Raw genomic sequence first — 16743 nt, 5'->3', positions numbered from 1 at the left:
AGCTGTCTCCAGTGAAAGGCCATTCTGAGGGAAGAGGAGTTATCATATATTCCAATCATTCTCCCTCTTTTTTTCCTACACTATACTGTGAGGTGTAATAAAATAAGAGAAAAAAAAGTCTTGGCTTACCTGTTGCTCCTGGTTCAGGGCTAAGCAAGCACATGATACAGAAAACTGAACAATAAATACAAGTAAGAGAATAATCATGTACTGAGAATTCAAGTTAAGGTATTTCTTAACACTCTTAAAATAACAAAATAGAGGTACTGACAACTTCGGAATGTACTAGAAGGCATTCAACCAGGAAACAGAACAAATGGCACCTAGAAAGTTTACAAAGAATATACACAATTATTATTTTCATTAATACACTGTAGATAGTTCACAATAAAAATACTAATACTTAAAGGATAAAATATTAGAATTTCTTTTAGATTGAAATAAAAATCCTTACATGTATAAAATAAGAAATACATATGGATAAATGTACGTAGGTTTTCTTAGTATTAAAATCTTAAAAAACAATCACTGAAATTCTCAACCACATACTAACCGTTTGGAAAGGGTCTAGAGGTCACTGAATCAGTTCAATTTACCTCTGAATTTGCAATGTATAAAAAGGACTATAATTTGTAGAATACATTCTTCATGATGTGAAAAGGAGAAAGTGGGAACATATAAAAATACAGTAGTCTTACCCTAAGAAATATTCCTAATGTTGGTGGAACAAACACACATAGGGCATGCTAGGAGTTGCTCTCTGGCAATGACTTTCCTAATGAGAATTCCAAATCAGTGGCAGTTATCAGAAGAATAAGCAATAGAAGGACAAACTCAACTGGGTTAAATATTCTGCTTTTAAAAAAGGATACAAAAAAAAGCAACACCTGATGGTGCTTTACGGCTCCAATCAGCCCCACCAACGCAATCAGGAACAGGAAGATGCCCACAGCGATGACCACGCCGACCACCCGGAGGCTGGAAATCAGCCCGAAACCAATGCCCCACGCCGCGATTCCAATGAGCAACAGACTGACCAACTACAAAGACAACCGGAAGGGTCAGGGATGGGATGGAGGCAGGGGGAAGAGAAGGACGGGAGGAAAACAGCAATTTCTATAATAATACAAAGAACATTTTTCAGTGTCTTACAAATGACTGCTCATACTCAATAACAGAATACAGGCTAGATCTTAATAGATAGTATTGTTTTAACAAATTAATTTAATCCTCGGGCATGCTTTAAAATAAGTAATAATGAGCTATGAAATTGTTATGAAGCCTCAGAGGTCATCTGGCTTACTAAGCCTAACTGATTTCTGCCCAAGCTTTTGCAATCATGGCGTATGTGAGACTCCCAGATGCCAACACACCTCAGTCCAAAGTATTCATTTCTTCACATGGACATTACTTCTGCTTCCTTCAAAGCCAGTTGTGACCTTCTCTATGATGCTTTCCTCGTTTTCCATAAACTGTTCTTCGAAGTTGGTTCTATTGTTCCCCTCCCCACACTCTCATTCTGTTGCCAAGCCTGTCTCTCCTAGAAGACTAAGAGCGCCTTGAGAGGGGGCACCATCTTCTCATCTGTCTCTATTCCCAGAACCTATCACAGAACCCGGGCCTTGCAAACAATCAAAACTTTCTCAAAGAATTGTTGGAAAAAAATTGCTTTAGGTATCATCGTGTATCCTATGAGAATTCAGAGAGAGAGAGAGAGAGGTCATTACAACTCTTCAGACAATGTAAGAGACTAGCTCTTTTGAGTAAAGTGGTATACTGAACAAGATGAAATTATTTTATACTCCATTTATTTATATACTTATAAAACAAAACTAAGTGAAGAAGTAGAACACATGCCTGAAAATCAGCCATTACCTGTAATAGACAAAGTTACAATCACTTCTTTAAAATAGCAAATGAAGAACACACCATGTATATATGATGTTGAACTGATAGAAGATGAAGCTGACACAGGTATGTGGGAGGGATGGGGGTTGGGGTTTGGGGCAGGAAAAAGGCCGTATCCTCTGAAAGTCAGCCATTTCCTGGAGCAAGGTGACAGCGTCATACACAGTAGAGAGGAATCAAAATACATAAAATACACTTCCTGGCATCAAGACCCAATAAACTTTGTTTTGAAAGATAAAATAAATCACCACTCACTCAAAAGGATTTTTACTCAAATATTTAATTTTTTATATATGAAATCATAGCTTAGGAACACAAATTCTAAATATCTTCCTATCTAAAATGCCCTCCATGTGTACAGATACAAGTAAAACTGCTTAATATTGACAAAGAACATGTATTTGTATTTTTAAAAGCTTTTATTCATTTGAGAGAGAGAGAGCGAGCACAAGAGAGCACAAGCAGGGGAAGTGGGAGGCAGAGGGAGAGGGAGAAACAGATTCCCCACTGAGCAGGAAGCCTGATGTGGGGCTCAATATGGGGCTGGATCCCTGGACTCTAGGATCATGACCAGAGCTGAAGGCAGACACTTAACCCCCTGAGCCACCAGGCGCCCCACCTGTTTATCACTTATGACAAAGCAGATCTAGAGAAGAAAGAAACTGTCTGTAGCATGCTAGAACCAAGTCACGGAGTTACATGGAGTTGCAGTTCTCCGCGGTACTTAGTACACACAGAAGGCTTTTGTTTTCAGAGGGAAGAAATGCTCAGAACGTTTGCCACCCAAAAATTGCCTGGTCCCTCTCGTTGTCTCAAGTGCTCCTCATCAACAGGTCCATTTGCTTCTGGCTTGTTTTTCTCTTCTCACTCACCATCTTCTCATGGCTTCCTGCTATACTGGACTGAGAAAAAGTCCTCTGCTCCATCCCAAGCGAGCTTACATCCAACTCCAAGGCATCCAAATATAGCAGGTTTCCTTCCACAAGGGGTGAAAGAAAAGGTGAGAAATGCGGGCACAGGCCTCCGCACTGCACCGGGGTACCAAACAGGGAAGGTGCTCTGCGTGTGCAGCAGATCAGAGCAACGCGCTCTATCTGTCAGGGTTCTCCTGAGTAGGAGATCTAACAGGATATATATTTAGAAATAGAGATTTATTTTAAGGAATTGGCTCATGCATTTGTGGGGCCAGCATGTCCAAAATGTGTGGGAGAACAGCAGCTTGACAATTCAGGCAGGTTTTCTCTCATACAGTCTGAAGGAAGAATTCTGTCTTCCTTAAGAAACCTCAGTCCTGGGATGCCTAGGTGGCTCAGAGGGTTAGGCCTCTGCCTTCGGCTCAGGCCCTGATCTCATGGTCCTGGGATCGAATCCCACATTGGGCTCTCTGCTCAGCAGGGAGCCTGCTTCCTCCTCTCTCTCTGCCTGCCTCTCTGCCTATTTGTGATCTCTCTCTCTCTCTCTCTCTCTCTCTATCAGATAAATAAATAAAATCTTTAAAAAAAGAAAAGAAACCTCAGTCTTGGGGCGCCTGGGTGACTCAGCTGGTTGAGCATCTGTTTTCAGCTCTGGTCATGATACAGGGTCCTGGAACTGAGCCCCGCATCGGGCTCCCTGCTCAGTGGGGAGTCTGCTTCTCCTTCTCCCGCTGCCCCTCCTTCCTGCTCCTGCCCTCGCTCACACGCTCTCTTTCCAATAAATAAAATCTTCTTAAAAAAAAAAAAGGAGGAGAAGAAGAAGAAGAAAGAACCTGTCTTTGTTCTTAAGTTTCTCCACAGACTGGATAAGGCAGACCACAATGGGAGTAATCTGCTAAACTTAAAGTTAATTGAGTGTAAAGGTTAAGTCTAAAACAATGCCTTCAAATCAGTAGCTACACTAGCATTCAACCAAACAAACATTTGGCACCACCGCCTGGCCGAATTGACAGATAAAATTAACCAGCACACGTGCAAACTTCAGTTCTTGGGTTTGATGCCTATTGCCCAATTCAATTAAATTTGGGAGCAGGATTGTCACTCTCTACTTCTTTATTTGAGTCTTAGAGTCAAAAAGATCAAAAGCATGAATAATATGATAGTTGTAATTCTTTTAACCCCATTAGTTTCAAAGAATCCTTTTGGAAGTCTACCAAATCCTTCCTATATTAATGAAATTCTTACAAGTCTAAATAGCCAACAACAAGTAACTATTGCCCACTGTACACCCAAAACCAGAGATAAGATATCCCTACTAGAACAAAGGTTGGCAAATTTTCTCTATATAAGCCTAGATATTGATCATCCGTCCTCATGGATCACACAGTCTCTGCCACAACTAGTGGATTCTGCAACTCTAACACAAAAGCAGCAGTAAACCAATGAGCAGAGCCGTGTTCCAGTAACATTTCATTCACAGATACTGAAATTGAAATTCACGTAATTTTCATGTGCACCAAATATTATTCTTCCTATAATTTTTTTAATCATTTAAAACTATAAAGCCCTTCTTTGTTGGCAGGCTATCCAATAACAATTAGTGGGATGGATATGACCCAAGAGCCATAGCTTGCTGACCCTTGCTCTAGGAGGCAGGGTAGCAGAGACTAAAACGTTAAAACAGGATGAATAATTGCCTTACCGGATATTTTTACAAGATGAGTCAGAGGACACAACAATAATCCAAAAAAATCTAGATAAATAGAATAGGTCAGAGACTGCAAAGAAATAGTAAAGGAGCAGGTAATGGGCTGAAAAAAAATGACTATACTGTAAATACTATATTATATAACAAAAGAATAGGATATAAATATTCTATTATTTGTAATAAACATATAATAATATTTATAAAACATTTTATAAATATTATTTTATATGGCAAGAGATGTGACTAAATAAAAAATCTTAAAAAGAGGAGCTTATCCTGGCTTATCAGATAGACCTTAGATGTCATCACAAGTATCCTTATAAGAGAGGCAGAAGGAGACACACAGAGAGGAGACGGCCACGTAATGACAGAGGCAGAGGGTGGCATGGCTCGAAGTCAAGGAATGCCCTCAGCCACCTGAAGATAGAAGAGGCAAAGAACAGACTCTCCCCCGGGGCTCTCAGAGAGAGTGCAACCTTGATGATACCTTCATTTTCGACTTCTGGTCTCCCAAACTGTGGGAATTAATTTCTATTGTGTTTCAGCTGCCATGTTTGTGGTAATTCATCCAAGAAACCCTACAAAACTAACACAGAACAATTTACACATCTCCATTACAGAAAGCTGCCTGCTATTTTACCACTAGTGGAATCCTACCATGCGGCTGGAGTGAAGTATTCAGGTATCCTTGTCAGCACCCTCCTAGAAGACCAAATGCTTTATTTACAGCAGCAGCATCTCAACAAAATGTGAAAAATGTCTTCTACTCTGTCAGTTACCAACTTACAGAGTCATTAATAATTAGAATATTTTCCCTTTTGAAAAACAACATCTACAACTAAAAGAGAGAAATACTCTTCCAGGTCACAGACTAGGCATTATGCTTTTATTGAGAACGTTACCTAGAACATTCACAAATATCTCCGCTCAGATTTTTCTTTTCTAAGTAGGGGAAGAAAGGGGCTACTCCCATCAGTAGACCTCTCTGTCAAAAGTATTTTTCACCAAATTCACTCTGCTGTGTCTCTCACATAGGCATCAGACTATCCCTATCGCTAATACAAAGTGCTCCTTCTTGAAAAACACTGAAGAGAGTTTATCAGCATGTCACTTTAACACATCATCACCAGTTTCATGGCTTAAAAGAACAGATTTATTCTGCTGCAATTTTGGAGGTCAGAAGTCCAACATGGGTTGTTAAATCACATGTCAATAAGACTGCATTCCTTCTGGAAGCTCTGGGGGCAAATCCCTCTCCTTGCCTTTTCCACCTTCTAGAAGACACTTGGATTCCATTACCTGTGACCACTTCCACCATCTTCAAAGCCGACATTGTCCCATATTCAGATCTCTTAGTCTACAACCTGTTTCCCCAAGCACATCTCTTTCTTTGAGGATAGCTCTCCTGCATCCCTCTAATAAGGACCTTTGTGATTGCATAGGGCTTTCCCAGATAATCCAGAATAATAGCCCCATCTCAAAATGCTTTACTTAATCACACTGCGAAGTCCCTATTACTGTGGAAGGTCACATAACAATCCATAGCCAAAGATTAGGATGTGTACCTTTGGGGGCAGAGGGATATTATTGAGCCTACTTTAGAGGGTTCTGAGGTCATTGACAACTGAGCAACCATAGAATCTTTCCTACTCCAAATACTTTAAGATATTGTAAAAGATTGTAATATTTTATTTAAATATATACCTGAGCACCAAGAAACAATGGGAAAGTTCTACAGGCCAGAAAGGAAGTAGAACTGCAAAGTCAAAAATACAATCATAGAGCTGGTGGGGGTGAGGCAGGAGTTCTGGATGGGAAGGATAGGAAGGAGTTCCTAGATCAGAACAGTCCCTAAAGAGGAAGGACTTGGGTTTCAAACCGGGCAGGACTGGGATGGAGAGCTAAGACTACTTACGAGCATTTCTAGAAAGCTGTATTTTCAGTGTAAGGTGTTATAGAAAAACTATACTACCACACCCAGGGTGATAACAAAGATATTTGAGTCCCTTCAAAAAATTTTTTGCCAGAAAGAGAGGCTCTAGGCCTAGAGTCTGGGGTCTAGATGTCATGACCCAGGCATGCAGGAAATGGATTCTGATCAATCAGCCAAGCAATTCAGATAAAAGCTGATCACAGGCAGTGATGGGATCTAGGGAAGGAAAACTCTCAGAAGGGAATCCGGAATAATTCAGGAGGGACATCTGCAAATTAGAGCCCTCACACCAGTCCCAAAGACAAAAGAAAAACTTTTCTGTCTATCAAAAAACACCTAAGGAAAAAAAAAAGAACTACACTAGAGAGAGAAGACAGACACAGCAAAAGAAAAATCAGAGCCCCCAAGAAGTTGAGGTAATAGAACTAACCAAAATTAGGAACTAACTAAAATTATGATGTTTAAACGGACTAAAAAGATAAAAGGATAAAAACAATATGGACAAAAAAAAAATTTAAAAGAGAGACTTGAAAAAGAGCCAATAGAGCAAAGCCAAAGTAGAAAGAAGAGAAACGTATTAGAGGAAAGATAAATAAAGCTTCCTTAAAAAAGAAAAGAATGACAGGCCTTCAGAAAAATTATTTTTTAAGAAAAAGAATAAGGCTAAATCCCTCCAAAATGTCATTAGCTGATTAAGAAGAGCTATCAAAAACTCAAAACAAAAATCATATTCAATAATAAAGCCTGAAAAACATTTCCTTCAAAATTTAGGATTAAGACCAGGGTGTTATCACCCCTTCTATTCAGCATTATAGTGGAGATCTTAGACAACTGAGTAAGAGTGAAGCTTCAGAGGAAACACAGCTGTCATTATTCATATTAACAGCAGTAGCCACATGAGAAATAAAACAAGAGGCTGCAAATATTAAAACTGGTAAGATAGAGAAAAGTTACTATGACCAGAAACAATACACAAACATCAACAGCATCCTGATGCACACCCTCCAAAATGTGTTATGCATTTTTTTAGGATGTGATTTGTAATGGGCCCCACAAATATCAGGTATATATAAGTAAATCTAAGAAAGGCATTATAAGACCTTCAAGGAGAAAATTGTGAAGTTAATTGAAGCACACAAAAAACTGCATTAATGAAGAGATAATAACATGTTCATGGGGGGAACACTTATTTATAATAAACCATCGATTTGCCTCCAATTTAGCCTACAAATTCAATGTATTTTTTTTTAAGATTTTATTTATTTGACACAGAGAGATCAAAAGTAGATATAGAGGCAAGCAGAGAGAGAAAAGGGAGTAAGCAGGCGCCCTGCTGAGCACTGAGCCACCCAGGTGCCCAAATTCAATCTAATTAAAGTCTCAATAACTTTTTTTTAGGGTGGAACTTGATATAACGATCCATTAATTTCCATGGAAGAATAAATGTTATTTGTCCCCCAAGGACTAGGAACATCTTTTAAGATTAAAGAGAAAAGCTGTATCTGCTCCACTCCTTCTCAGCCCAGAGGCACCTTTGCCAGCACCATGCTTAAGAAATGCTCTTAGTAGCAAATCAGCCTTCAACTAATCATTCCAGACTCTCTATTTGTTGTTGTTTTCAACCAAGCTCTGAAAAACCTGGGCCTGACTCGACATCTTTTGGGCAGGTTTTATTTATTTTTTTAATCAGTAAAATTAAACATACAAATAAAACTAAACAACTAAGTTAAAAATTCAAACAAATATAACAACTTGTTGTAATGGTTCGATAATTAAAACCAAGTAGTTGACACAGATCTAAATAAACCACCAGTGTAGGCTTGGAGGGAGATGGAACTCCAAATCAGCAGGGAGAGGAGGCTTTCAATAATAGCACTGTGATAATTACCTGCACATTCTGAAAAAGAATAGGAGTAGTCCCTGCCTCATACCACAGATTTAAATCCTAAATATGAAATAAAACCAAACTTTTAGGAAAAAAAAAAGTAAAGAAAAATGTTTTGACTTTGTAGTTAAAGAAAAACTTCTTAAACAACCCCCACCCCAATCAAGTATCATACTAATGTAGTGTCTACTATGTGCAAGAAAGTATTCTGAATGCTTTACATTCACTAACTAATTTCATCTTCACAATAACCCTCAGAGGTAGATAGTACTACTGCCTCCATTTTCCAGACGGGGAAAGTCAGACACAAAGATGTTAAGTAACTTGCCCAAGATTACACAGCAAGGAAAGGACAGAACTGGGATACGAACCTAGGCTGAATGGCTGCAGATTCTGTGTTCTTACCTATCACTCTATATACCACATAATAATTTTAAGATTCTACACAATAAAAATCATCAGACAGGGGCACCTGGGTGGCTCAGTGTGTTAAAGCCTCTGCCTTTAGCTCAGGTCATGATCCCAGGGTCCTGGAATTGAGCTCCGCATTGGGCTCTCTGCTCAGCAGGGAACCTGCTTCCTCCTCTCTTTCTCTGCCTGCCTCTCTGCCTACCTGTGATCTCTCTCTCTCTCTGTTAAATAAATAAAATATTTTTTAAAAAATCATCAGAAAATGTAGGATAAGCTCAGAACTAGAAGATATTTGAGCTCATATATATCAAAGAATGCCCACAAATCAATTTAAAAGAACAAAAAGCACACAGTAAAGCAGACAAAGGTAATAAGAGGCAATCTGCCAAGGAAGAATCCAAAAGGCAATCAATACCTGAAAGATGTTAAATCTCATTATACAATCAAGAAAACAAAAATCACAGCAATGGAAAATCATCTCACATGCACCAGATTGGGCAAAATTAAGCCTGATAATACTGAGATGTGGAGAATCTAGAATTCATTCAAGTCAAAGTGTAATTTTTGAAGCCACTTCATAGAACAATCTGGAAGCACCTAAGAAAACTAAAAATACATATCCCTTATTAACTAGCAATTCTGCTTCTAGATTAAAACCCAAAAGAAATACCCATGTCCCCAACCAGACATGATACATCAGGATTTTGCTGCAGCCTTGTCACAATAAAAAACTGAAAACCACTTCAGAAACCATGACTATGGCATTCATAAACCCTGATGTGACCACACAGTAGAATACAAAAGATTTTGATCTATTTCTATTAAATCAATAAATTTCAAATAAATTACATAAATATAGAAGACATACCACTTAATAAACTTTCAAGCACACAAAAAGTTACCCTATTTATGTTTTGTTTTGTTTTGTTTTGTTTTTTTAAGTGGGGGGAGAGAAAGAGAGAGAAAATCTGAAGCAAGCTCCACAGCCAGCACTGAGCCGGACACAGGGCTCCCTCTCCCAAATCTGAGCTGAAAGCAAGAGTCCGACGCTTCACGGACTCAGCCACCCAGGTGCCCCACAAAAAGTCACCTGATAGTCTTTGTGGTTGACTAATATCTCAAACTGTCGTAAGTACATAAACGTGCATGGAAACGACGGGTGTTGATTTTAGAACAGTGATGACTTTTGAGGAGGGGAAAAATGGGAAAGGAGATGGAGGCGGCCTTTAGCCGTGTAACACTTAACTTCTAAAAAACAGGGAGACGTGGCAAAACACTGGCATCTGTGGAATCAGCCTGCTGGGTTCCCAAGAGTCTACCATTACATCTTCTCTGCACATGAAATATTTCCTAATTAAAACCAGCCTTGAAAATGTAACAGCTTCTTTCTTACCATGGCACCAATTCTAAATTACCCTATTTTGCTTTCCTCCGTCAATTGGTCCAACTTTCCTCATCCAGCCTTTGTTTCCCCTGTTCCCCAAACACAGGCCCATAAATCAAGATATTCTCAATCATCTCTCAAATATTTCATATTAATTTTAATTTTAATTTTAATTTCATATTAATTTGCATCTTCAAGGACTGTCCATATTCTCTCCTGTGATGGGCTCCCAGTTAGGAAAAAGGAAGGCTTTCAAATGACGGTAGTATAAACACCTGAGGGCAGAGCCAATGATTTGTTGTATCTTCACTTGTTTACAACAGAAAGCAAAGGTTTGGACCGGTCACACTTGGATGATCGCATGTGTGAAAAAGACACCACCCTGGGGCATCTGGGTGGCTCAGTGGGTTAAAGCCTCTGCTTTCAGCTCAGGTCATGATCCCAGGGTCCTGGGATCAAGCCCCACATCGGGCTCTCTGCTCAGCGGGGAGCCTGCTTCCTCCTCTCTCTCTGTCTGACTCTCTGCCTACTTGTGATCTCTGTCTGTCAAATAAATAAATAAAATATTAAAAAAAAAAAAAAAAGAAAAAGAAAAAGACACCACCCTATTTCTCCTTCTTGTGCCTAAGTCTCAGGCATAGGCATGTGGACACACACACAAATACACATTCTCATCTGTAAGCTGGAACAGAACATTGAGTTAACCGTCCAATCCGAAACAAATTCTGCAGTTATAACTACAACAGTATGACTGTCCAAACATAAACTTATTTGGGCTAGTCAACTTTGTGATAAACCCCCAAAATATCTTTTAACAAAATAATTGAAAACAACATAAATGTTACATTCTATGTGGCTAATGTTTCTAACACATTGCAACACGGAGCCCACAAGTATTCATAATTAATTTTTAAAATTAGAAATCGCACCCAAAGGTTCATGTTATGTCTTTAATTAAATTCCATTAATTAAATTTGCCTATCAGAGTTTCTTTAACTTTTACTGTAAAGAAACCCTTTAAAGATAGTAATGAAACTATTTATTTCTGACTAGTGGTAATTATATGTTTTGGTTGGCTTGTAATTTTGAAGAGAATGGGGCTATATGAAGTCTTCCAAACTAGTGATCTAAAAATTATTGATTCTGATAAAATTAATTCTAACTATATAATTAAAAAGCCTAAGTTTGTCCCTAGAACTTGGTAGACAAAGGAACTGCAAGAATCCTTTGTTCGATAATAACAACAGTTTCCTATGAGACCAATTGTAATAGAAAGTAAATTTAGACCTATGACAAATAGTTTCCTTCCTTTGGGATACAGAATACTGATAAAAACAGATTATGGATCTGTTAACTCCTTGATAGCAATGTTTTTATGAGCAGGAAGCACCAACCTTTCCTGTTTTCTCTTTAAAACAAAGAGAAGCGTATCGCATGAAAAGAGCTTCTAAAAAGAGAGATTAGAAGAGCTATAATGGAAAAGACACACAAAGCAGGATTAGAAAAGTAACTACAACTCGCATTACTTCCCCAGCCAAGCCCTGAGAGAAGGAGGTGGGGGCAGACACAACAGTTCACAGGGAGTGGACTGTGAGGAAGGGGCTAGTGGAAGAGACAAGGCAATCCTAAGCAGGGCTCACAAGATAGCAGAAATTCACAGAACACCAAAGCCCAAGGCTACCTGGCCAGTCATCTATTCCCTTCCATTTTATAGTTGATAAGAGTAATGAAATTCCATGCCCAGTGACACAGAGGCAGAACTGTGGCAAACTTTCTGCTTGGTGTGTTTTTTTTTTCTCCCTGTGGGAGCATATCATAGTGTGTAGCATTATATTTATGCAATTTTTAACACCGAGATATAATACTAACAACAATGTTATAATGCTAAAGATACAGTTCTTGCTTTGTAGCCAGATCCTTGTGGGTTTGCATAGCATCTCTTCAACTTACTCCCCAGGAGACCTGGTTGCATAGCCACATAAAAACAGGAAGAGTGAAGTCTTCTACTTATATGACTTTTCCATTTGTTAACTACCAAATTCATTTTGTGTTTTTTACTTTCCCTTTATCCACCCCAGAAATGTTGGCACATACACTGACATTCACACAAAAGTCCATAGTGCACTGTCCAGAGGAAGGGAGCAAGAAGGAAAGTGTTTATCTTCGACATCACTCTAGCACATAAAATTATTCAAAATAAGCATGCATGTACTTGTAAACTTGTGGATACATGCAACACCATTTCAGAACAAAGAAAAAAATACATTGTGCATAATGATCTTTATAATCTAGCTTAAAAGTGTGTGTCGAAATATTAAACCACCACATTAAACTTTTCAAATGATGAAGTTGCTAGAATATTCTAGAAGGAGGAACAGAAGAACAAAAGTACTGCCCAGAAGAAGAATGAGACCTCTGTAATAGACATATTTTGCCTAGCACATCCATCTCCTATAAGCCTCTTAATCATGGTGTTTTACAGCCCCATCTGACCACCACCAGCACAGAGACACACAACATAGGCCTCTCAATCCTGGTTGCCCAGCCTCCTATCCACAGTGATTGATCCATGGAATGGGTCCATAAACGATGGGTCAATCAGCTGCTCCTTTCCATAATGAAAGGATATTGAAAAGAAAATAAATGGGTTCCTCTAGCATACCAAGAACTATTAAAATTGATGCTGCCAGTGGCCACTTTGGCACATGGAAAAAATCTATCTTCAAAAAGAATGTAAGCAGTGTCAAGCTGAGCTGAGAAAAAAGGAGCAAGAGAGTTCTGACCCTTTCTGAGCCCCTTGATCCAGCCATACTTGAAAATACACCTCTTTGGATGTCCCAATTCCATGTATGCTGACAAGGGTTTGTGCTTTCTCAAAAACATATTCTTTAAAGCTCATCTAAAACCCATAAGGAATTCTGGTTAATATAAGCTTCATCTCCCAAGTGTTGATCATAAATTTTTTAATACCTTCCAACTTTCAGAGCTTTTGTCTACCTTCACAATTAGGACCACATTCCCCACCTAGACTAACTCAAAATACTTCACCTTGAATGTAGGCTTTTAAAAAACATAAGCACCCACCCTGTTGGCTGAAAAGACCTGGAAACTTGAAGGACAAAACAAGAAGGGAAATCAGTGATCCAGAGAAATGCCCTATACCATCTTCTGTCTGCAAACAGCCTGTCTAGACTTACCAAACTTAACTCCAGCCTGAACTCTACCACAGAGCAGGTCAGTGGTTGCTTGCAGATTGGGAGCAGGGGTTGTGCAGCAGGAGGGAGGGATTACAAGGGAGGATAAGCAAACGGTGGGGGACAAGGTCTTGAATGTGGCCACGGGGTTCAGAGGTTAATGTATATACCAAAATTTACTAAATTTCTACTGTAAATACATGCAGCTTATGGCATATAAATAATACCTCAATAAAACTTTTAACAAAAGACACAGTTTTCCAAGAAAAAGCATTTTCCAAAAAAAAAGCATTTTACAGTATCATCCTTCTTCGGGAATGGAGCAAACATAATGCCTAGAGTTGCCAATGCAACTTAGTGAAAAGGAAGAAAGTTACAGGCCAAGAAGGGTAGAGCAGGAACACAATGATGACTGGGACATTGATAAGACCCTTAAATCATGCCCCTGCTCTAGACTACCTGCTTCTGGACATTTATCTACATGAAAATAATAAAGCTTACTATTTTAAGCAGCAGTAGCTGGGTTTGTATTACCAAGGGCTGGACTCTCTTCCAGAGACAGTGGTCTTTGGTCTTTTTCTAAAGCCAGTAAGATCTGGTCCTTCCCAGGCTGGCGATCAGTTGTTTCTCATCTTGGAATAAAGTCCAAATCCCAAGCTAACAAATTCAAGGACGTGAAGAGCCTGGATGACTGCTGGAGGTAATTCATTAGCCATTATTCCCCACTCCCAGCCAGACTTCAAATTCTTTCAAAGAGCCTTCTATACTTTAAGTGCCACATAAGCGAGGCACATGTTTTTCTGATATTCCTAGCTCCTGGCAAAGTGCCTGGTACAGAGAGGTACTCAAAATAACACTGCTGAATCAAAGAGCTCATGAAATTGCTCACCTGCTTTAAGGATAGGTAAATGCTTCTTCCCTAAACAGTAATATTTTGGGGAAAGAAACTCAGCCTAATGATGTCTCAGATTATTCTTTCTCTATATAACCTATAAAAACTGGGGCACCTGGGTGGCTTAGCGGGTTAAGCCTCTGCCTTCAGCTCAGGTCATGATTTCAGGGTCCTGGGATCAAGCCCCACATCGGGCTCTCTGCTCAGTGGGGAGCCTGCTCCCCCACCCCCCACCCCCCATTTGTGATCTCTTTCTCTGTGTCAAATAAAATTTAAAAAATAATTTTAAAAAATTTCTTTCTTTCAGATACCCACCACATTTCAAAACAAGAGGCAAAAAGCAACTTGAACTATTCTTAAAATACTTCTCATTACTTCTACATGGTTTTTTTTAGCCTCTGAATTCTACCAGGGTAAGTGAATTGCTTTGAGGATGAAAGAGGAATAGAGAACATTGGACAAAACTGGATTTGATTTTGTATTAACTTCTTCAAAAATATTTTATCAGCACTAAAGAGAGAGAAGTGATGATAATAGTGGAGGATACGAAATCTAAAACAGGAGTAAGATTCAGAGGGACTATACCACCAAAATGTAGCCCAGCATCCACAGACACATAAGGAAAGCAAAGACCCCAGACAGCCTTCCCTGTTCTTGCTTCAACATTCATCACCAGCAATTACACTTGATCACTGAACTCTCCCTCTGAACTTCTGCCTAATGTGAAAAAAAAAACTGAAGAACAGTTCAGCGATGATCAAGCATGCATTTCTAGTTTCTATGATGCCAAACATCTGGATAGAAACTTAAAAATTCTATAAATAATCTAGATCCTGTTAAATATCCACACGTTTAGTGTTGAAGCCAGGACCTCCGTTCCTGGTTTCGTTTTTATTCTTCAAATGACACAAAGATGCCCCACATGCCTTTGTCACATATTTTCCTTCCTTATGTTCTCCATGGTGCTGAGCAGATTTTCTATTCACAAAACACATATACTGTTACATAATATCTGCTAAGAAGAAGTTATATAAAAGGATTCAAAAGTATGGGATCCTGACTCATGTTCCAAGGGTAAGAGTTCAAGGTGGCCCTCACAGCTGTCAAGCAAGTGCCAACTTCCCCCCTACTCCTGCCCACCATGGGGCAGTTCTGGTAGACAAGAAGTGGGGTTACAGGCACAACAGCCCTGCACTGATTCTCTCATTCAATTAACTAAATGTCAACCATATGCCAGGGCTGTGCTGAGCCATCAGGAGAGGAAAAGTGATGAAGACCCTGTCCATACTGTCGAGGGGCAGAGTTTGCCCTATGAAAAGCATGATAACTGCTCTTTCCAACAACCTCATTGATCAATTCCAGAACTGAGTCTTAGCCCCCATTTTACTTAACAGCATTTGAGACAGATGTTCAATTTTGCTTCCTTAAAATAACTTGCATTTGGCTTCGAGGACACCGACCTCTACCTCTTACCTTCTCGGGCTCCTTTCCTGGTTCCTACCTGTCTGCTGAGCCCTTATTTAAAAGGCCCCTCGGTTCACACCACAGATGACGGCACTTCTCCATCTATCCTCACTAACTTGTGGATCTCATCCAGCATCAACCTTAAAGCCCATTCTCTATGTTGGTGGTCACCAGGATTTTAACTTCCAGCTACTCCTCTCCCCTGAACTCCACTGTTGTCAGCCTCCCTACTGGGTGACATCTCTGTTTGGGTATCTGATTGGAATCACATCTAATACTGAACCCCTTATCTTCTTCCCAAAGCCTCCTCCTCCACCCAGTCTCCCCATTCCTATTAATAGAAGATCCATCTTGCCAGTTGCTTAGGCCATAAATCATGAGTAATCCATGGCTCCTCTCTTTTTCTCACACCCTATTCCAATCCACCAGAAAGTTATGTTGGCTCAACTTTCAAAATACACCCCAAATTGGACTATCTCCCTTACACGGACATCACACTGGTCCAAGCCCTCCACATCTCTTCCCTAAATTACTGCAGTAGCCTTCCATATAATCTTACTACTTCCACTGTGGTGGTCTATAATCCATTCTCAATTCAGTGGCCAGACAACACTTTAAAGGAAAAATCAGGTCCAAAGCTACCAATGGCTACCGTTTCACTCTATATAAAAGCTCTTATCCTTCCAGGGGACTCAAGGCTTTCATACCTGCCTCTCACACCTTCTCTGACTCACATCCTACACCCCTCCTCGCCCTGCTCACTCTGTCCCAGTCACAATGGACTCATCTCTGTCCCTTGCATAAACCAGGCATTCTCCTCTTCCTCGATCTTTTCAAAATTCCATCTATCTGAAATGCGGTTCCCAGATATCTGTCTTTCATCTCCTTCAAATCTTTGTCCCAGTGTTTGTCTTCCCAAGCAGGCTAATCCTGGCCATATATTAAATATGGATTTATCCTCCCCTACCCACCCACGCCTCACCATACTTCATTCTTCTTGCGCCATTTCTCTCCACAGCACTTTCTTACCTTTTCATATGATGTATAATT

At 39.6% G+C, this 16743-nt stretch overlaps 1 protein-coding gene across 1 annotated transcript in view; it reads right to left on the bottom strand.

Annotated features, from left to right (window-relative positions):
• Positions 1–16743, bottom strand: part of TSPAN13 (tetraspanin 13) — a 33257-nt gene that overhangs the window by 8769 nt on the left and 7745 nt on the right. Inside the window, exons 2-3 of the mRNA XM_044246145.1 lie at positions 873–1040; positions 130–210 (exon numbers count right to left, since the gene is read on the bottom strand). Of these exons, the coding sequence (XP_044102080.1) occupies positions 130–210; positions 873–1040 (249 nt within the window). The remainder of the gene's footprint in view (positions 1–129; positions 211–872; positions 1041–16743) is intronic.

The sequence above is a fragment of the Neovison vison genome, chromosome 4 (assembly GCF_020171115.1).
Source record: "Neovison vison isolate M4711 chromosome 4, ASM_NN_V1, whole genome shotgun sequence".
NCBI classification, from domain to species: domain Eukaryota; kingdom Metazoa; phylum Chordata; class Mammalia; order Carnivora; family Mustelidae; genus Neogale; species Neogale vison.
The sequence above is the reverse complement of the archived record's forward strand: the minus strand, read 5'-3'. Positions and strand labels throughout refer to the sequence as shown.